We start from the raw sequence: 20,769 nt of genomic DNA, 5'->3' as shown, positions 1-20,769 counted from the left end.
AGGAATCAGCCTATTCTAACCAATAGGAATGAGCGTTGTAAAATGTTTTCTTTGCAAATCACTGGAAGAAAAAATATCGGAGGATAAGAGCGGCCATTGTTAGGAGAACGTGTCGTTTTAGATTGAGATTTTACGTTTTTTAAACGGCAAAAACCTCAAACTTTTTAATGATATTAGACGCAAAGATGCCTCGTTCGAGAAGGAGACGCGAAGGGAGTTCGGATGAGGATAGCGTTTCAAGCTATCGACGAAAAAGGCATCGTCGTAGTTCACCCCATGGTACAACTTCGAGTAGAAGTACTTATCGTAGCCGCCGTTTAAATGGGGACAGTGAAAGCAGCACCAGAAGCCTACGAAAGCCTCGAAGGAGTAGAAGTAGAAGTGAACGAAGGCGGAGAAGAAGAGACCGATCTGAGTCGGAATATTCCGTAAGTAAATTGTTCTCTTGCAAAAAAATGCGAAATATTTCGCGATTTTTATTATAGATCTGGTCACTTCAAGCGCTCTTTCGACCGTGAAATATTGTAAAAAGTCGACTTTAAGAGACGTTGAAAGCGCGTTGAGTACTTTAGGGCTTAGAAAAATAGCTTTGAAGTCATTTTATCGGCAAATGTAGTGCTTTTTAAAATTTTTGTGAGATTTCTGGTTTAAAACAATGTTGCATTCAAAAACGGTCAGTGAAAATTATAGTACCTACGGTTGGCTTAGTATTTGCATGAATGAGTTTGGATAGCCAGAAAGTAAACCAGAAACGTAAAAATTGGTTTGTTGTCAGCAAACTATGTTCACTTTTGATAAATATAATTTATTTGGACCATTTGCATTTAACATGTCCAATGTATGGTACCATATTAACCATATTGAGACCACAAGGTAGGTGCACAATAATAAAATTGCAATTATTAAAATGACCCAAATGTTGGGCATGTTAAATGTGTGTGCTTAAAAGAGTGGATTCGCAAGCATTAATCGAGTAGAATGTGTAGGAAAGTATGAATACTATAATCTCGCACATTGGGAGGAAAAAACTTACATGCGCTGCTGTGTGTATTTGCTATCTTTCTATATCTGAAAAATCTGAATGAAATGCTGAATTGAATTCGACACTCAAATTGTTTCGATCAAATGGACGTGAATGAAATTCGATCGCATGATTGCTACCGAAATGTTGGCCGTTTTCGCAAAACCGTTGAAAACCTCAGAGGGAGAAGCGGAGAGGAAGAAAGAACGAGAAGAAAGATGAGACATACGAAACCGTACAAGATGATCAAGATGGCCACCTAAAGTACAAGCCTGGCGATTGGTTGCATTCAAGATGTATTAAGTTCTTTCAATACTCTCTTTGCTTGGTGGTAACTTTACATAGTTTTGAGTTGCCTTTTGCTAGTGCTTGTTTTGGTCATAATAATGATAATGACTTTAAGTTCCCTGAAAGAATGAAATGAATCACTTCATATTTTGAGCCCAAAGGACTTTGTCACAATGTCAATGAATGCCTTTTAGCTCAGAATATCAAAACATCTGATTTGCTGTTGTGAATCGTAATATCATTATTATCCCGAAATTGAGCAGTCTTTGCAAATGGTTTTCTCAAACAAAGCCTGAGGTCAGTTTGAGATGCGGTTGAAACACAGCGTTCTGCAGTTTTCTGATGTCTGTTGACATTAAAATGAGATGAAAATTACCTTTGAAGATTTAGTTGGCAGATGTTCTTGCCACTACAAGAAGATGCAAGATACTAACCTGAATTTTTATGATCACTGTCTGACATTTTCACAGCAAGTTCTTCATGATAACATGAACAATAATATGGAAGTAAAAACCATATAATATATGCATTTTCAGCTTTATTCATGACTGTTGTCATATGTTGTCTAGGCTCCTTTTTACAAACTCCACAAGCAAACTACAAATATAAAGAAAGATTATAGAGTTTGCAAACATTTTCCCAAAAGGCTTCCAATATTAGAAAAACTAAATGTGACTTTGAAGTGAAATATCACTACACAGATATAAATATCTTTCTCTTGGAAAAGCTCCAGCACTGCTAAGCACTTTTACTTGTGATTGTCAGTTGTATGTGTCATATATTGACTTGGAGAACATTGTGCATTTCGTTGGCATGCATGCCTACAACAGCTTGGTTTTCATTCAATTTTTAGAAGGCAATTTTATTGGATTTTCGCAATAGATTTAACTTGATTCTTTCTGTTATTTAGATGAGATCCGTGGCATGTTAGGTGAGGGCACATTTGCCAAGTGCTTAGAGTGTTATGACAGGTTGGTTTTGCTTGGAAATGTTTATAAAAATGCTAAAACACTATGTGTTCTAATTTGTGATTTGACAAGTTCTAATTGTTCTTTAATTGGTATAGTATTAGGAGGCAAAATGTTGCTGTGAAGGTTATAAAGAATGTTGATCGCTACAGGTAATGATTTGATTGTGATATACATTTTTGTTGCCAGAAACATAATGGATGGATGGAACAATAGTTGTGGGTAAAACCTGTTTATATAACTGACTGTCTTTTAGGGAGGCTGCAAAGATTGAAATTAAGGTTCTGGAAAAGATCCGTCAGAACAAATCTAACGACAAGAAGTGAGTTTTTTTGTCTTTTACAAACTTGGATCTATGATATATTACTAGTACACCTAATGCTTAAAATTAAACTGGATGGTATTTCTTACAGTTTGTGTATCATGCTGGTGGATTGGTTTGATTACCATGGTCATGTGTGTCTGATATTTGAAAGATTGGGTCTCAGTGTTTTTGAATTTATGGTAGGTATTGGTACGACCATCTGTTAATGCTTCGATTTACAAAATTGTCAAAAAATCTTTGTTTCTCTGGTTATATAGAAAGATAACAAGTACCAAGGATATCCTTTGGATCAAGTGCGACATATTTCCTACCAGTTAACTGGAGCAATAAGATGTGAGATCAGAAACTTGTTCCTCTGTTCTCTTGTATATTTCTAGGAATTTTCTTAAGATTTATGATTTTCTTACTGTACATAGTTCTTCATGGAATGTCGCTATGTCACACTGATCTGAAGCCGGAGAACATGTTATTTGTCGATTCCTCGTATGATCTTTACTACAACGAGCAAATGGTAATTGAGATGCTGGTCTTAGCAATAAGAGATGAATGATGACCTTTGAACAGAACAGTTTAGAGCTATCCTGTATTTCTCCTGTGAAATTGTGACAAGATTAGTTGTGCCTTTGGCAGAAAAAAACTAAAAAGTAGAGTTCTAGTAATTAAAAGGAAATGGGGTATCTAATTATTTAAAATCTTGTATACAAAATCTAAAATTATTTTCAGAACACACAAGATAGAATTGTCCGTAAAACTGATATCAAAGTTATTGACTTCGGTTCAGCGACATATGAAGATGAGCACCATAGCAGGACCGTTTCGACTCGACACTATCGAGCACCCGAGGTTGTCCTTGGTGAGTATCATCGGTGTTTTTCAGTACCAGAGAGAGTGTGGAACAATGATTTATCTCTTTGTATGTCTTCTTAGAACTGGGATGGAGCTACCCATGTGATATTTGGAGCATTGGATGTATCATGTTTGAGTTATACACTGGATTTACCCTGTTTCAGGTAGAAATATTGTACTGGGGTCTAAGAACTTGGATAAAATTTTTAGAACTGATAAAGCTGTCCATGTTACATCTCTTTCTAATTTCTGTCATTTTGATTATATTTTAGACGCATGAAAACAAGGAACATCTTGCTATGATGGAAAGAATTTTGGGACGACTGCCCTCATCAATGTGTTGGAAATCAAGGTATATTCTTTGAGTCCTGTGGGTCAGAGATATTTATTACGATGAAGTTAGTGATTCCTGTGGTTATGAGTGTGTTGTATATTTGTAGAAAAACGAAGTATTTCAGCAATGGAAGACTAGACTGGGATGAGAGAAACAGCGATGGAAAATACGTTAGGGACAACTGCAAACCATTACGGGTGAGTAATTCATGTAAACTAACTTTAAAAATAAGATTACCTTGCCAATGCAATTGAGAGGTGAGGTGTTGTGACTCAATAACTAGATGTATTTGTCTACTGATGAGTAAAATCATTTGCTACCAGACTGAGTAAAGTACCGATGTAGAGCATAACCAAATTCATCTCTAGGTGATGATTTAATCTGATTTTGTTAAACTTCTTGTTTGTTTTAGAAATATGCTTCAAGCAAGGATGAATCTCACAGATCATTCTTCGACCTTCTGGAGTGTATGTTGGAATATAAACCTGAGAATAGAATAACAGCTGCGGAGGCTTTGGACCACCCGTTCTTTGATAAAATGTTTTCCCCCAGCAGAACAGACAGTAGTTCACCACGCACCAGCAGGTGACATCAGGCCTGAATGAATGGATGAATGAGATAGCAAGTAGTATTTGGGAAAGGATTAGATCTAAAAGAACCATTCAAAATTTCTTGGTTTTGTTGGGGAAAAGGGGAACATAGTACAAAAAACCAGGATGTTTTGACTAAAAATTATGAACTGGAATAGAATAGTTAATTTAACAATTGGGTGAAATAGAAAATGGGATAAGAAATTATGCAATTTGGTGGGGAATCTGACGAGATAATCCATTGACATTCTGACAAAGACTTGATCTATAATTACTCTATATAAATATTATTTTTTCCTACCAAATATAATATTTTGTATATACCTCATTCAAAAATTATTTACAACATATTGCTTTCTGAAAACACATGTAAGATTGCTGCTATTTTGTATAAAATACATTCGCATTAAAAATTTATATATTTTCAATATCTTGTATGTTTTTATTCATTTGTTGGGCAAGAACTACAACTTGTTGCTTTGATTTTTTAAAAACATACTATGCAAATGATTTGAAATTGTTGTAAACACTTTGAAACGTTTACATAAGCAATGATTAAGTACTTCACATATACTTTCCAGGAAGTACTTTGTTTGTTTCAAAGAATCTTTGTTTCCTTAATTGTGACAGATTTCAGTCAATTTGAAATGAAAAATTAAGTTTTGAAATAAAATGAAATAGGTTGGTTAAAAGTGATTGAATGTGAGTGAAAGATTATATAATTTGAAAATGAAAGTTCAACGGGTAGCTTATTTAGACTTTAATTTTCACACTTTCATAGTGAAAGGCGTTCAAAATTGCTCAAAGCCGCTACCAATTATCGATTTAATTAAAATTATTTTTAATTTGGCGGGGTGTTATATCGACCATATACCCCGCCTATAAGCCAATCACGTCACAGCAGTGAGATACAAACCTGGTAAATATTAAAAGTGTTTGACACGCGAGCAGTCTGGAATATATACAATTATCTGTCACCATTATCGCTATATTCTGCATGAATTTGAAGCATTAAATCAAAAATTCAAATTCATCTCAAGTAGATATTGTATTTAAACACGTGCTATATTTGCCGAGATGTCCCGAAGGGCCTTTTAAAGTTCCTGATAAGTTTCAAAATAATGGCCGAGGTAGGTCAATCAGTGTTAACATGTCTTGTATGTGTTGATGTTTGACATACTTTGCGGTTCTTTTTTGCCGTTTACCGTCTGTTCTCTCCTTCTTTCAGTCCCGTCTCGGCTATATGTTGATGCTGGAGAGTGGAAGTTCAAATGATTTTGAACAGGTTCGAGTAGAGCTGCACAACGACGAACTGATTGTAAGACGCGAAGCTGGCCGTAAAAGCACAAGTCGCCCTTTAAAAAATGTATGTTTATCGTTTAATTTTTATGCTTTTTTGTGAAACCAGCAGCGTGTGTGCAGTATAATCTTAAGTCTTCGGTTTATAAATACGACGGGGATTTTTGCATTAATTGCATTAGTCCTATTATCTTGTACTTTGTTTACAAATCCGTCTCATCGTAGGAAGGTGTTGTTTTAATCAATAATCAATCGTAAAGTACAATTTGCGCTCAAATTTCGGGGCGATCTATTCTAGAGGTTATTTTTATTTTGTGGAGGCGGATTACCTAAAATCGCCCTAGTTGCGATGTACTATCGAGGACAAAATCTTATTTCATTTCAATAAATTTGAGGCATGAAATACGAAAACGATGGAATTCCAAGTTGTTCCATCAAAAGCAAGCAAAACCATCTGGTGTTAGTCAGAGTACAAAACTGAATTATTGTATCATATCTGGCTGCATCAAAAGCTTATGGTAACCAGAATCACTGACAGATACTTATATTAACCCATTACTGACAGTACTCTTCCATTCATTCAAATCATCTGTAAATGGACAAAGTAAGATACTAAAAGTAACCAGCAACTAGTAACCAGCCAGAAACTAGGGGGTTGTGTTTTAAAGATGCGGGCAGGTGGACTTTAAAACTCAAAAGAGCACTGCAAAAGCATTGCTTGAGAATCAAGAATCACCCAATATGTACCATTTGACTCTTGCCTTAGAAGAACAAAAGTTGCATTTTTCACAACTATTTGGGTTTCATCAATGAATACATAGGAATATTCTGATTCTACCCCAAAACAAAACACATAAAATTCTATATAAACCAACATGCATTGTGTTAAAATGAAGATGTGTTATTAACCTAGCAACTGTTGACCTCCTGGCGAGGTCTATAAGCTAATAAAGGAAGTATCATGCTCAACATGCTAATTATTTTTGGTTTTAAAATCAGATAAGATAGAAATACCATTATTTACTGACATAGCAATTGAATGTTAAATTACTTGAAGTCTTCTGTTATTTGGTTTGCAGCCAGTTTTCTATGGCTTTTGCCAAGAATTATAATGGTTGTTGGTAAATTATGTAGGATGGATAATGATTTAAGTAAATTGGTCACAGATGCCTCAAGTCCTGTTCAATTAGTCTCCATGCTCCAGCCTTGGATTTGCATAACAAGAATGTTATTATTAGATGTTTAACAACTGTAGTTGGCATGTTGATAGAAATAAGGTCAATTCCTTATTGGTTTGAGTTGATATAGAATGATCTAGAATTCATAGTATGGATCTGCTATTTTTTGGTTGCAAATGTGCAGTTTTAAATCTTTTCATATGTGACTGAGGTGTAATTAGAAGACCACTGAATATAATGCAGGAATCAAACCTCATTCACAGAGATGAAAGATACCACTGTGTTTGGTAGAGCCAAACTGGAAACATTCTTTCAAATGCAACGGAAGTGAAATTATAATCAGACAACTGCATATTACAGAAATCAATTTAAACCTCTGAGTCAGAGATGCCTATACCATAACAGCTTGCCCATGAGTACTGACTACCATATTAAATTCTTATCATAAAATACATATGGTGTCACTTTTGATTAATCCAGGGTACATCCTCATCTTCCAACAAGGATCCAGTTGAGAAGGTTTGCCTATTTTTCTGACTGTCAAGCTTCAATATATTGTCCATTTAGACAGACTTGTGCATTACTATTCACTATTCAGAGCACTTGACTGCAATGCTTTTGCGCATCTCACACTAAATACATACAATTAAGTTTTGCCTTGCTTAGCAGTGTCTAATTTTGAGCACAGGTCCTTCTGGTATAACACAATTTAAATTCATTTGATATGCGTAGGAAAGAACAGTTCTTTTGAAACGAGAGTCCAGTGGTCTTGGAATAAGTGTAAAGGTATGTTTAGTCAATCTATTCTTATGTGAAAACACATGCATGAACTGTGAAAACCTTGCATATGCAGATAGAAAATCATCACCAGGATTTGATCCTGTTTTTTGTTGTCATTAGCTTGATGGTTCTTGCAGGGGAGATTCAAGGTTTCTTAGAGTTTAGGATTCTGATTATTAAAAAACTTGGCATACCAATTCAGCATTGATTGAGTGCAGGAGTCTGCGTATGATGAAAATTCAGTGCAGCATTGAAAATTGACAAAAAAAAAATTTATTATTTCCATTTTAGGGTGGTTCAGAGAACAAAATCCCTGTGCTTATCTCTAAAATATACAAAGGTCAAGCAGGTGTGATAATTATGGCTTCATGGCTTAAAAGCCTTGTTTAGATGTCCAATCCTAAAGTCTATTTCTCTAAATTGTTCAATTAAGCTGACAAGTGTGGACAATTAAACATTGGGGATATAATTTTGAAGGTATAAGTCCCAATAATGCTTTTTTTTTTCACTTTCCACTATTAAATTACTGTGCCCCCACTGTTAGACATTCCAAAGGATTATTATATTAGAGTGGGTGGAAACTGGACTACCTAAAGAAAACCTTCAAGTATGTTTTATACATACATCATAGCCCATCACCCTTTCCCCACAAGGTGAGGGACTGCCCCATCCTTCAAATTTCTTAGGTGTGTTCTGTATTTTGATTATTCGGTCTATACCAATCAGGTTGATGGAAGAGATATGCGAAATGCAACACATGATGATGTGGTAGGTTTAAGTTACTTGCATTATCCAGGGGCATAGCCAACCCAAATGTGTTGACATGTATGTGTTAAAAATATAGCTTGTAGCTCTGTGCAAGACATGGCAGTCCCCCCCCCTCATAGCATCCCCTCTCAGTCATGGGAGAATTTGAAAATTAGAAATTTAGTCTGAACAAGGAGTAGGTCTAGATCTGTGCAGCTCTGCCACTCTGAGATGATATCCCATATCATTTGATGCAAGATCATTGATCATCCCTTGCCAATTTCTGTTATGTAAATATCAACCAACCGCATTTTCTTCAAGGTGGAAGCATTGAAAAATGGTGGAGATTGTGTGACCCTAGTTGTAAAGCATTTAAAATCAGGTATATAATTTATGACAAGCAATTGATAATGATACAAATGGTAGTCAGTCAGATACGTATTTTGAATCATTATCAGATGTTTTAAATGTTGTCTTTTTCTGATATTTTAGTGACTCCATATCTCAGACAAGCAGCCTCGGTTGGTGAGTTCTAAGTTATTCCTAAGTATTTTTTGACCAAATAGATGCTGTTTGTTGTTAAATTTGAATCTGAGACAATATTTACGTTCTAAAACTTCATGCTCATATATATGACAAAGTAGTCAAAATAATGGTAAGAAACAGATCTATTTCCATGAATTTTCACTAAACACTTTCAGGAAAAGAAGAATCGCAGGATTCATCAGTCACAAGTGAAATCGAATCCTCTGACAAAGTACGTCATTTTCTATGAAATTCTGGCCATTCGTCATACCCAAATGCCCCGTGTGAACTGCAAAGCACAACCTAAATGTTTTTCATGTTTTCAACGTAGTCTCCAGAAACGTCTTCCAACCGTTCTTCGTCATCCATGAGCGAGGTCGCTGCTGAAGAAATCACAATCCCTCTCGACATGGCATCGTTATCACAATACAAGACAGGCGAAGATACTTTAAGGTGGAATAAAAGATTCCTGCTCTGTCGTTTTCGCTATTATTCTATCAAGAACGCCTTCACTTTGCGAGCATTTAGCTTTCGCAGATTTTCAGATATTATCCAAATATTATCCACAAATATGTTGACTTAAATCCACTATATGAACGAATAAGGACTCTCAAAGTTTAAGACTAACAAAGCCTGTAAAATGAAGCTAAAATTCACATAATTACTCTTAAAAAAACAACTTCAAAGACCATAATACTCCTAATTCCTCTGACCTGAACACAACTGGTTTTTGGCATTTTATGATACCTTATGATACCTTCTTCAATTTTCTAATTATGTCTCACATACGACTGGGAAATTCGGAATGAATTTTTGTCTGTTTTTCTCAGAGATGGTTTTGAAGTGGTCTCGAAGGATGAGAAGGTAGCGGTAACATTGTTTAGCAACCAACCCGAGGATCTTACAGTCTGGTATAAAGCTGTTAAGAATAACATCATTATCTCAGCGCGCCAAATGGTATGTCCTTGTGTTTGGTAAACTTTAATACAATAGTTACCTGTACGAGACCCTGATTTATTGTTGTTTTATTTCCCTATAGATAAGATCGTTAAATTCCGCTCTTTCTGAAGACGAACAAGTGAGATTTTGTTCTAAGAATAAGAATTCAATTTTCCTCCTGTAGTAACACTGGATCAATACGAGATGATGATCCTTACTGGACCTTTAGGAAGAACAGTTCAGAACTGATAGAACTATCCAGTATAAATAAAGTTAGTTTAGTTTAGGTTTCCTCCTGTAGTAACACTGGATCAATAAGAGATGATCCTTACTGGGCCTCTAGGAAGAACAGTTTAGAAATGATTGAGCTATAGCCAGTATAAATCGGTTAGTTAGGTTTGGTTTTATTTCTTAAATGGTTTTAGATTGTATTCATGAACTGGGTGTGGGAACGTCGTTATCAGCGAGGACAGAGACAAACATGGTTTAGAAAAATGTTGGCGATCAAAGGAACAAGGATGTTATTGTTTGACCGAGCGCCTGTAAGAAAGATAATTTTGTGGCTCGTTTTTGCCTTGTGTGAAACTCGAGTAAACTTATCAGCTCCTTTGCGTGGTTTTAGAGTTCAGTGCGGGATTGGTCTAGACATGAATTTGCGTATCCGTTAATCGAGATTGAACATAATGTTTGTAAGGTTAGTGAAACCTGGCTAATGATCCAAACTTTCCCTTGCTATCCATCTTTATCATCACATTATCCAGCAAGATGATCCTAACTTTCCCTTGCTATCCATCTTTATCATGACATTATCCAGCAAGATGATCCTAACTTTCCCTTGCTATCCATCTTTATCATCACATTATCCAGCAAGATGATCCTAACATTCCCTTGCTATCCATCTTTATCATAACATTATCCAGCAAGATGATCTTCTCGACAAACGAAGGCACTGTTTTACCATCTCTGACACTCAAAAGAAGAAGCACTATTTTGCAGTTGGTACGTCAACTTTGCACTTGCAATATTTTGTTCACCTTGCAGACAATTGATAAGTTGTTGTTTACAGATACGCACGGAGACTTGTTGGATTGGACGACGAAAATAATAAACTCAGTTCGCTCCGCCGTCGAGACATTGAAGGTAAAAATATATCCTGGATCATGGAAGGGAACAAGAGTCAAACTTCATTTGGATATCGAAGAAGGTTTAAAATTATACACTGGTGATGACAAGGTACCTGAAGGACATTCTCTGATCTTTGTAGCCGAAAACTTTCAGTATTAATCTTGTGTTTGAGGGCAAATGAAAATAGTTTTTAAGCGAACTGGAATTGAGACATGTGAACATGCTTGCTGAAAGTTTTTCTTGAACATTTTCCAGACGCTGCTTTGGAACCACAAGTTCTCACAGCTCCGAGGCTCATCTGACGACGGAAGAACTAAACTTACTTTAATGCTGAAACCCGAAACTGGTCCAGTTGAAGAAATAGTAAGAAAATATTAACCACAATGGCTAATTGTTAGCTATCTTTTTCTGGTAGTTCAGACACAAACCACGACAGCTTATTGTAGAATACTACATACACTGGACCACCACGTTTGAGATATCTTTCTCAGATAGTTCAGACACAAACCACGACAACTTATTGTAGAATACCACCTACACTGGACCACCACGTTTGAGATTTATTTTATTACCTTTTCAGGTCATCGATTTTGCCAACATCCGTGAGGTCATGCTGGCTCTACTGTCGTTTTATTCCGCCAAACTCGCTGATATCGACCCTGCATTTTTGAAAAATTTATGAAGTATAGATTACTGACCATAAAAAATCAATCCAGCCTCGTGTGGGACTCATTAAAGTATAAACCTAGTCGTTTCTAAAAGGAATGCTAACCTTAGATCCCTAGTGTACATTCATATAAACTGTCCCAAAACGCCATTCGGGTTACAAACAGCAATGGACGAATATGTAAGGTTGAAATAGGAAGGCTATTAAGTAAAACTTGCCAAATCTTTTAATGCAATTTCAAACACAGAGTGATGTTATGTAAAACAAATATGTCCAAAGAAATTGTGAGGGTGAAATCGTTATGCTTAAATTGTATTAAATTCTATGAGCTATTTTAGTACTTTTTTGTTTATAATCACATCCGCGCTAAATTTAAGGCGCAAGGTAGCGCACAATGTGCTAATGCACGGAAGTGTTCATTTCCGGAAGTCGTCTACAGGAAGTTATAAACAACGAGTCAGAAAGAATAAAGATAATTTTTGTCGACAGTATAAAGCTCGTTACAATCAAAATTTGTACTCAAACCTGCTCCAATTTTGCCTTTGTTCTCTTTTGCCACAAACATGGACGGAGGAGAGGCGACGATTATGAAAGTTAAGAAGAAATTGGACAGTGATTCCTTAGACGAAGATAAGGTCAGTGTGGAAATGTTGCAAAATTTCGTTCTGATTTTAATTATTGTCTGTAGAAATTTTCTAATTTGTTGTTGTTTACATTTCGAGGCATTCGAATTTATCAAAAATTTAATTGAATTCTTGTTGTATGCTTTTGTACATATGAGAGATTTTAGTTCAGCCCTAGTTCGGTTTGTACTATAACTAATTCGTCCTTCTGGGAACGAACTGGGGTTTGAAAGGCATAGTTGTACGTCTGACGATGAATATTACAGACAAACTCTTAGTTTGTTTGTCTTGATGAGTGAAAAGTCTGTTTGCCCACCATATACAGTTGATAATTAATAAATTATCAGAGCAGACAAGCCATTCATTCTTTTGCCCACCCGGCATGCGACTGTTGTATATTGTCGAGCCAATACGAGCACTTATATATGGAAGTGTATATTTTTTTTCCTACGACCTAATTGAACAACGTAATTTATATTTGTGTTACATACAAGTAAAATGATCCGTTTTATGATTTGGCAAATAATACAATATTGTGGATGATTGGTCCCACATCCTCGAATCTCCCTCCTTCGTCTGTGCCCAAACCATGTGTGAAGATATTTTGAAATATATCAGAATGTGTTTAAATATCAATGCATGATTTGAAGACTGCTTGGTAATGAAAGTATTGTTAATGTGGTTAGCTAGCCTCTTCTTAACCTGTTCAGTTGCATCCATCATTTTTTCCCACTTGATTCTCACTTCCAAAACCCATGACAACAAAATTGTAGCCATTTTCTTGACAAATAGTACCGATGAACCTAGCCAACACTGAACACCTCATTTGTAAAATCGTGCAGTGGTTCATTTTTTGCAATATAAGCTGGTAAAATTTTAGTCATTTAAATTAATTGTTATTTATTTTTTAGATTTTAAAATATTTAAGAGCTTTAGATGAAATAGTCATTGGATTTGAAATACTAAAGGTATTTATTTTTTATGACATATAATATGAGATATCAATTGGCAATTTAATTAAATTAGCTGATATTTCTCTGAAGATTTTCACTGCTTCAAAGACATCTAACTTGCTTCTCTAGTCTACTGGCATAGGAAAATCTGTAAATAACTTGAGGAAACGAGGAGGAAGCATTGCCCTTTTGTCGAAAGCTTTAGTCAAGAAATGGAAGAGTTTGGTTCCAGTTGAAAATTGTAGCCCACTTAAAAAAGGCTCGCCATTGAATACCCTACAATCAGATTTTAAAACAGAACATTGCAATGTCACAACAACACCAACAAAACACTCACAAAATAGCCCAAAAAAAGAGATGAAAGTAAAACAGAAAGAGAAATTGGTGAAGGATGATAAAAGATCGGATCATCATGAAAATAAATCGGTTAAAAAGCAAAAGGTAATTGCTCTATGCTGTAATTCTAGTCGCGCTTTATTGCGTTGCGTTTTGTAGAATTTCGTTCCGTTTCACAAAATACGTGACGCTCCAAGGGGTGGGTGTTTGAGAGAGTGTCACAGGGAGTCACGTGGTGTCACTGGTCACGTAAGCAACGCGAAGTGAGAAGTGTGCAAGAAAAAACTCTTTGAATCAACCAAATTCGCGCGTCTTTGATATCCAGGAATCACGGATAAGAATTTAAGCATCTTATATTGTGCGTATGGGAATCTATTACTAGATCAGTTGTGGGAGGGGATTTAGCGTTGAGTAATTTTAGAGGATATATTAGTTATTGCTTATTATGGTTATTGTTACACCCCGCCACCGTCTGCTTCCTTGTTATCCTGGCTGAGGGGAAACTGAGCAGGTTTTTAATGCAATGTAGCGTGTTGTAAACTGCCATGGTGCAAAGCTCAATACTTCCATACTTCCATCGATATTCCCTCCTAGACAGGCACGATGCAACTCTGCGATCTTGGCTTCGTTTCTGAAACTCGTGTCTCCAGTCCGAAGAAAAAACTCAAGACTAAACATTCAGAGTTAATGCTGGCAAAACCTGCGAGTCCTACCTTGCCGAGCGCTGAAGAGATTGGCGCATCATTACTGCCTGATATTCAACCTAATTACATTCCCCAAAGATTTCCGGACTATTTAGACGACTCCTCGCCACGCAAACGAAAAGGTATTTTAAAACTGATAGAGTTATATGCATTCAATTTTCTCCTGGAGTTACACTGGATCATTGAGGGGAAACAGGTTGATGTTACAGCTGTTAGATCTTTTATTTGCAGCCGTTTCTACAGACATTCCTGCGGACTTGCTTTCGTCAAGAAAGTCAAGGACTCAAGTCTTCTCTGGAAGACGGACAGCGAACAGATCAGGAGGTTTGTAGACACCACACTTTCCACTTCTATCAAACTGGCAACCGACTTGTCTTTTTTTTGCCCTGATTTTTCAACTTCAATTCTCTTTCAGTCGTCGTTTCGTTGCACGAGATTTGTATCAAGATTTTAATCGAAAATGTCGAAGGTAATGTACGGAGCCTTCTATTATCTATATCACCTTTATTCTTCCTAATCCAGTTTTATATTTAGACTAATTCAGTATCTTAATAAATCCAATGAATTTGACGGTTATTTTTTTATATTTTCTAGCGCTGTTTGATACTGGCGGGGTTCCATTTGACATTTTGGAGCCAGTTTTAGCCAAGTAAGAAGGAAATATTGCCAAATTTACAGAAGGTTTTCATATTTTAACATAAATCACTCCTTTCTTTAGATGTTCTCCGGCCCAATTGTGGAATTTGGAAGAATATAACCCGGTAGGTTGGTTCAGTGACTTGACCTGAATTTTCAAAAATTATACCCAAAGTATAATACCCGAAATATGGTATATACTTGACCTTGGTGGTAAGAAAATATACTGGAATATGGTATACTCGACCTGGGTAATAAAAAAATAGTCCAGGGTCGTTCCAATGAATGGTATGTTTGAATATTTTCTCCACGTATATTTTCAGTATTTCACAGAGGACACTGGTCCGTTATGGAAGGTTCATTGTCAACGAGATTTTAAGGAAACCTCCACAATGAAACATGACGACTGGCGTGCATTGTATTTGGTGAGTTTTCACTGGCCATTTGCATGTCAGTTACTCCGGGGTAAATGTGCCTCATTTCGTCTCACTTTCTGCGAGTTTCTGATGTGACTTTCTATACGTTTGTACTGGCAGGAAAAACACGAAGGACGAGAGAAGAAATTGAAGTCAATTGACGCGAAAATCAAGGCTTCACAAGCCGCAAAACAACAAGGTTTGTTATTTCAAAACGTGGAGTAGTTTTCCTGGGAAGAGCATCCCAGTTTGACGCTGACTCTTGGCTAATCCAGGTACAGACTTAGGCGATGAACTCTTTTTCAATTTCAATTCATTTTTTTCAGTTCGACAAGTAAAATTGGCGTACGTGCACACACAAGCGAAGGCTCCCCCTCAGGTGAGACGGAGGCAGGTGAAACATGGCACTGGGCGTGGTTTTGTGATCGCACCACCATCCATCATTCGCCCCGCCAGAGTATCGTCTACGTCATCAAGCACGTCAGCAATGACGTCATCATCAAGAGTACCTATCGTATCAGCTAGGAAACCAAGTATGTTGGTTGATTTTATTTGAATATGTTGTCTGTATGTGTCGAACTGTTTCCTAGCTGGCTGATTTTCATATCGAGTTCTTTGTTTGTAAGTCTCTGGTAGTCGCTGTTTTGTTATATACAGTAAGCTCACTCTCAGTGGCTGGCTGAGTGTTTAGATTACTGTCGACCATAGTGGAGAAATTAGGTTTTAAGAAGAATTAGCTTGTGTGCGTTATTGGAGAAGACTCTGGCTCTCAAGCGTGTACCAACTGTTGCTCAGTCTGTTGTAGAATAGGCTTAACATAGCACTAAAAGACAGCAGTTTAATATCCGTGCTTTCCTGAAAATTTATGTTTCCTTTCAGAGCAAACAACTTTGATGAAGAAAGTGAAGCAAATGGGAAGCATGCATAGGTAACGTTTGAAGCAATCTTCTGTCAGTGTTAGGAACACTTCGCTTGTTTGTTTACTAGATTGCACTATTTCGAAATATGATCGAAAACGCATAACAGCCCGTTGCGAACGATTTAATGTAAGTTATTTTCATATTGAAATTTAGGTCAAGAGCAAATTCGTCGATCATACGAAGGTGATGAAAGAGATCTTTGCTTGGATAAAGATCACCGATTAGGTAAGCATTCTCCTTAGTATTCAAAAGTCGTAGTCGTAATCTACTCGTAACTTTGCCCCTTCTGAAGATGACGTGCCGAATACTCTTCTTATTTTCCAAACTCCAAAAGAACTTAAACTTCTCAGAAATAAAACGCTCTAATTTCGTTTTGCGTTTCTTTTATTGATGATGTCATTCAATATTTTTGTGTTTGCATTTCACATTTTTAAGAACAGAGTCTGTACGTTTTTTTGACCAGTCGTCCTGACCTCGTTCGCTGAATATCGAACTTTGGTTCCTTTAAAACACCCTTGTTTCGCTTCTCCCTGAATTCTTTGTTATTTTTGCTCCAATTCCCTTCTTTGATGACGACGCTACATTCTCCTTTCCAGCTGCGTGGGACTGGTTCAAAAGACACGCCGAAGACCTTGTAAGCTGTTGAGAGGGGATAATTAGGAGTGAGAGTGGATAACATGTTCAACGGCTGATGTTGGAACCAGGAAATTTGAACTTTGTTTGACTTGAATATTGAGTGGCATTTATACGTATTCAAGTACAAGACTATCAAAACTGTTTGTGCTTGGTCAGTGAAGCACATCTACTCACGATCCAGGGTCAGGCCTATCAGGATAGGGCACGGGGGACAAATGGAGGACGGGGGCCCACATGCTTTGTGGACGCCCATAAAGAAGTATGAAACTTTTACAAAGTGATTGCTACAGCAAGGTGCAACCTGCGAGATTTTGGATTTAATGAATCAAATGTAAAATAGAAATTGCTCAATGAAATTGAATCTGATTTATAATGAATGAAATAAAAAAACTTTTTACCCTAAGTGGTCTTGAATTTTCTGCGAACAGCTCTGGATTTAACTCTTCTCTTTGCTTCTTAGCTCGTCTTAAAATAACCTATGAACGTGACAATCGTGCGGTTAGATTAAACTGTTGAGGTGATTTCAAGGTAGTGAGTGAACTAGCTAGAGACCTTGCTTGTCATGACCAGAACTTAATGCAAATAACCTCAGGAAAGAGCTTACATGATCAACACTAAGTTCCCTGCATGAAAAGTGTAATCAATTCCTCTACAAAGCCAAAGTAAAACTCTTCCTATTGCGAATGATTGTGACTGAAATACTCGCTTATCCATGCACGACACGCTCACCTTTGGTATTTTGCCCCGTTTTTCAAAGCCCAATATCTGTGATGTACTGCGGTGAAGTTTTCGTCTATTCTTATGCTGTAACTGAACCTTAAACGTTTAAACATTAAGAAAATGTCATGCATAGCTTGTTGAAATGGACGGCCAGTCTTGAAGCCTGGGATATAACCATATACGAACACTCTGCCTTGGGAACCAGCTGATGCTATCTTAAAGACCTAAACCTCACCTTAATTTCATTTATTGATATTTTACTCTCCTTTGGTACACTATGTTGCCTCGTCTGATGATGTACGTTTGGAATTTTTGCTTGGTTTAATTTTATCTCGTCCTGGTAAAGGAAAGTATTTTTCTAGATTTCTAGTAGATTTACTGCAAGCAATCCACCTTAATTTACCTATACTCTTATATCTCGCACGCACAAAAAACATCCTCCATCTGTACCTGGTCCTTTCTTTCATACTCCGCGTTATCAAACACCCTTTGAAAGTACGCGTTAAATCCTTCATCGTTTGGATTTCTGTTCGTATTTTTCCATCCTCTTATTCGTTTGCTTCTTCGCAAGCCTTGCTGGTGGGATGTTGGATGTTCACTGAATTATAATCAAGCCATAGGCAGTATTAGTTTTACAGCAAGGATGATCTGTTTACAACTGCCTAAAGTAGACAGAAACATCTCGGCGCTTCGACCTAAAGGCTTTCATTAGGAGAGTTAGTGTGTTCATATGAAGGCCATTGCTCTGCGGGTTGAAATGCCGAGAAGTTTTTTGACAGTTGCTCTTTTTTGATGCGAAGTCATCTTGGTGCAAGAACTACTTACAATTGTTTGTTTTGAGAAATCCAGGGTGTTCTGGAAGAGTAGACCATAATGCATAAACTACGAACAAGGTTAACCAGTCGTGAAGAAAGTACCTCAAGCGCTTGAAACATGTGCGTGCTTGGGCATGGACGTTGATTAGGCACTTGCTTTGCGCCGAGTATGCTAATGATCGCATTTATGACGTCACAATGGAATGATGTTTCGCAAGGGTTTGTAGTCAGATCACCGCGACCGTTTTGAGGAAGGAGAGGTCAAAAGAGGCGATATTGTCGATAGTTGATAGTTTATATACACGCTTAGTTAAAACTATAGTAGGGAACCCGGAATCGTAGGATTAACTGGATTGTTGTTTGCAAAATGCTTCTGGCCGGTAAACAAGGTGCCACCTTAATAACGAGCCGCTGCGGTTGGGGCCCGGACACTACTTTAAAACCTTGCCTTCATGCTGAGTACATTTAAAACTAAAATTTACAAGCTTATTTTTAATCGTCGGCGAATGGTTATCAAATATATTGCATTATAGGTTGATCTTTTATTCCAAAATCTCAAGCAATATGCTTCGTATATGCAAGAATTCGGTAATTTCAAAAGGTTTTGTTTTTGAAAATCAGCGCCCAAGCAATGTGGCAACGTAGAATCAAAGCTAGAAAGCTAGATATTTATTTCACCCGCTCCTCGTGTTGCAAAATAGAGTCATCCTATTGGATTAACACTCCCGGCCTGACAGCTCAACAACGCTTCTGATTGGACGAGCATAGTAATTTGAATAATATGATTAATTCTTTCCTTTCTTTTCTGATGTCCTGGCTCCGGAGAAGAGAATTAATCACATTATTTAAATTACTATGAACATCCAATCAGAAGCGTTGTTGAGCTGTCAGGCCGGGAGTGTTCAGCCAATAGGATGACTTTATTTTGAAGACACGAGGAGCGGGTGAAATGAATATGTGCTTTTGATTCCAGTCTGAGACATCACTTCAGCGCTGGTCTTCGAAGAATAAAGATGAGTCTCCACCATGCCAAGAAAATTTCAACAGAAATTTCTATCAGATTGCTATCGTCTTCAGCAGAAGAGAAGCTTATTAGAAGCTTACTATCTCTGACATACTGTCGTTGGTGTAATACCAGGTAATATGCCTTTCCCTTTGCGTGTTTTATCAGCTTGTTTCATCGTGAGCTTTTGGGCAGAGGTTCCACGTGTCTTTAGTTCACGTCTTGTAATGCCTTTCTCGTAGTGTTCGTGTTGTGTTCAGCTTCAAATACAAACGTGTATAAAACTAACGTTGCTTTTTATTCTTTTCATGCAGAATTTTGACGAATTAAAGCGAAGCTAAACCGTAAAAAATTGTGAACAAGAGATTGGCGACCGATGAATGGTTGCTGAACTGGCTCAAGATAACTCGCCTTTGAAGAGAAAGCACGTCTAGGCTTTTTCTGGGGACTTGTTGATGATAAGAGAAAGGTAATATACGCTAAATCTTACCGTTGAGCCGCTAACCTTCGCTCTAATCGCGCACAAATTACGTTTAGATTGAGTTCTAAAGATCTAAGCAGGGAACTAATGGTGCCTTTTATTCTTCCAGGTCTGGAGTTCGAGAGCTTAAAACCAAACTGAATGAATGAATTGAAGTGGGCAAGAAGTCCGTTACCGTAGCTGAAATTACCCGAGACGACTCGAATTCAACGCGATGAATTGTGGCTGTAATGGCCCAAGATAACTCGTCTTGAATGAGAGCACGTCTGCGCATTTTCTTGGGACTTGTTGATGATATGAGAAAGGTAATATACGCTAAATCTTGTGTGAGCCGCTAACCTTTGCTCCAATCGCAAGCAATTACCTTTGAATTGAGTTCTAAAGACCAACCAGTAAACTAACATTGCCTTTTGTTCTTTCAGGTGGAGTTTAAAAGCTAAAACCAAACCGAATATAGAAATAAGCTGGGAAAGAAAACCCATTGCTGAAATTCCCGGAGATGACTCGCATTTAAAGAGACGGCAAGTCCAAAGCTGCTCTTCAACACTTGTTGCTAAAATGAACAGGTAATTTTGGGTCTATTCTATTCAAAATAGGATGGGAAAACTTGAAACGCTTGATCAGGCATCATGCGTTCTCTCGACTGAATAGTCACCGCACGTTTTCTCCCGATATTTAAGCTCCCTTTATCGAAGGTAAATCCTTGAAATCGCTGTCTATAACAAGCATTCCTTTGGTTTTATTGCAGGTAGCGATTTAGCGGGTCAAGCTATTTGAAACGACGACAAAACCTGTTCATAATAAAACGTGAGTATTAAGCAATTAAACATTTTAGATAAACCGAACAATAGGGAGTTTATGATTCAAGTCAAGAACGACAACGGCCGCATGATA

General features: G+C 37.2%; 3 protein-coding genes across 4 annotated transcripts; all 3 read left to right on the top strand.

Annotated features, from left to right (window-relative positions):
• Window positions 1-65: 65 nt before the first annotated feature.
• On the top strand, window positions 66-4,433 carry LOC114527529 (dual specificity protein kinase CLK2-like). Of its 2 annotated transcripts, XM_028549216.1 has the most exons (13): window positions 66-428; window positions 1,203-1,317; window positions 2,220-2,280; window positions 2,376-2,429; window positions 2,534-2,599; window positions 2,691-2,781; window positions 2,860-2,935; window positions 3,019-3,113; window positions 3,326-3,455; window positions 3,530-3,612; window positions 3,721-3,800; window positions 3,889-3,979; window positions 4,195-4,433. In XM_028549216.1, exons 1-13 carry the CDS (start codon window positions 168-170, stop codon window positions 4,369-4,371), a joined length of 1,380 nt encoding a protein of 459 aa, XP_028405017.1. In that variant the 5' UTR covers window positions 66-167; the 3' UTR covers window positions 4,372-4,433. The 2 variants fall into 2 exon arrangements, with proteins under 2 accessions (XP_028405017.1, XP_028405018.1); XM_028549217.1 differs by lacking the exon at window positions 1,203-1,317 and having other exon boundaries at window positions 340-428.
• An 870-nt stretch (window positions 4,434-5,303) lies between these two features.
• LOC114527530 (gamma-2-syntrophin-like) lies at window positions 5,304-11,957 on the top strand. The gene is made up of 19 exons (XM_028549218.1): window positions 5,304-5,502; window positions 5,601-5,738; window positions 7,330-7,368; window positions 7,582-7,635; window positions 7,921-7,978; window positions 8,063-8,106; window positions 8,356-8,397; window positions 8,698-8,758; window positions 8,869-8,901; window positions 9,078-9,133; window positions 9,233-9,354; window positions 9,732-9,858; window positions 9,941-9,979; window positions 10,266-10,382; window positions 10,463-10,534; window positions 10,761-10,839; window positions 10,907-11,073; window positions 11,221-11,328; window positions 11,546-11,957. Exons 1-19 carry the CDS (start codon window positions 5,494-5,496, stop codon window positions 11,645-11,647), a joined length of 1,467 nt encoding a protein of 488 aa, XP_028405019.1. The 5' UTR covers window positions 5,304-5,493; the 3' UTR covers window positions 11,648-11,957.
• Window positions 11,958-12,106: 149 nt separating this feature from the next.
• LOC114527657 (elongin-A-like) lies at window positions 12,107-17,248 on the top strand. Its single transcript, XM_028549360.1, has 14 exons — window positions 12,107-12,267; window positions 13,167-13,223; window positions 13,338-13,649; window positions 14,139-14,370; window positions 14,480-14,572; window positions 14,664-14,717; window positions 14,843-14,897; window positions 14,967-15,009; window positions 15,208-15,309; window positions 15,421-15,499; window positions 15,627-15,833; window positions 16,180-16,228; window positions 16,374-16,445; window positions 16,817-17,248. The coding sequence occupies exons 1-13, from the start codon at window positions 12,196-12,198 to the stop codon at window positions 16,405-16,407; spliced, it is 1,389 nt and encodes a 462-aa protein (XP_028405161.1). The 5' UTR covers window positions 12,107-12,195; the 3' UTR covers window positions 16,408-16,445; window positions 16,817-17,248.
• Window positions 17,249-20,769: the final 3,521 nt, after the last annotated feature.

Source organism: Dendronephthya gigantea, unplaced genomic scaffold, assembly GCF_004324835.1.
Source record: "Dendronephthya gigantea isolate DGI-Jeju-01 unplaced genomic scaffold, DenGig_1.0 000045F, whole genome shotgun sequence".
In the NCBI taxonomy this organism is placed as follows: domain Eukaryota; kingdom Metazoa; phylum Cnidaria; class Anthozoa; order Malacalcyonacea; family Nephtheidae; genus Dendronephthya; species Dendronephthya gigantea.
This window is presented reverse-complemented; position numbering and strand designations above follow the sequence as displayed.

Bases quoted from the DNA above. Each gene is read 5' to 3' on its own strand.
- LOC114527529 (XM_028549216.1), top strand. From the start codon at position 168: ATGATATTAGACGCAAAGATGCCTCGTTCGAGAAGGAGACGCGAAGGG. The intron at 2,600-2,690 runs GTGAGTTTTTTT...TATTTCTTACAG, and splicing joins AACAAATCTAACGACAAGAA to TTTGTGTATCATGCTGGTGG. The intron at 2,782-2,859 runs GTAGGTATTGGT...CTGGTTATATAG, and splicing joins TCAGTGTTTTTGAATTTATG to AAAGATAACAAGTACCAAGG.
- LOC114527530 (XM_028549218.1), top strand. The intron at 7,369-7,581 runs GTTTGCCTATTT...TGATATGCGTAG, and splicing joins ACAAGGATCCAGTTGAGAAG to GAAAGAACAGTTCTTTTGAA. The intron at 7,979-8,062 runs GTGTGATAATTA...TGTTCAATTAAG, and splicing joins AATATACAAAGGTCAAGCAG to CTGACAAGTGTGGACAATTA.
- LOC114527657 (XM_028549360.1), top strand. From the start codon at position 12,196: ATGGACGGAGGAGAGGCGACGATTATGAAAGTTAAGAAGAAATTGGAC. The intron at 14,718-14,842 runs GTAATGTACGGA...TATATTTTCTAG, and splicing joins TTTAATCGAAAATGTCGAAG to CGCTGTTTGATACTGGCGGG. The intron at 15,834-16,179 runs GTATGTTGGTTG...GTTTCCTTTCAG, and splicing joins CGTATCAGCTAGGAAACCAA to AGCAAACAACTTTGATGAAG.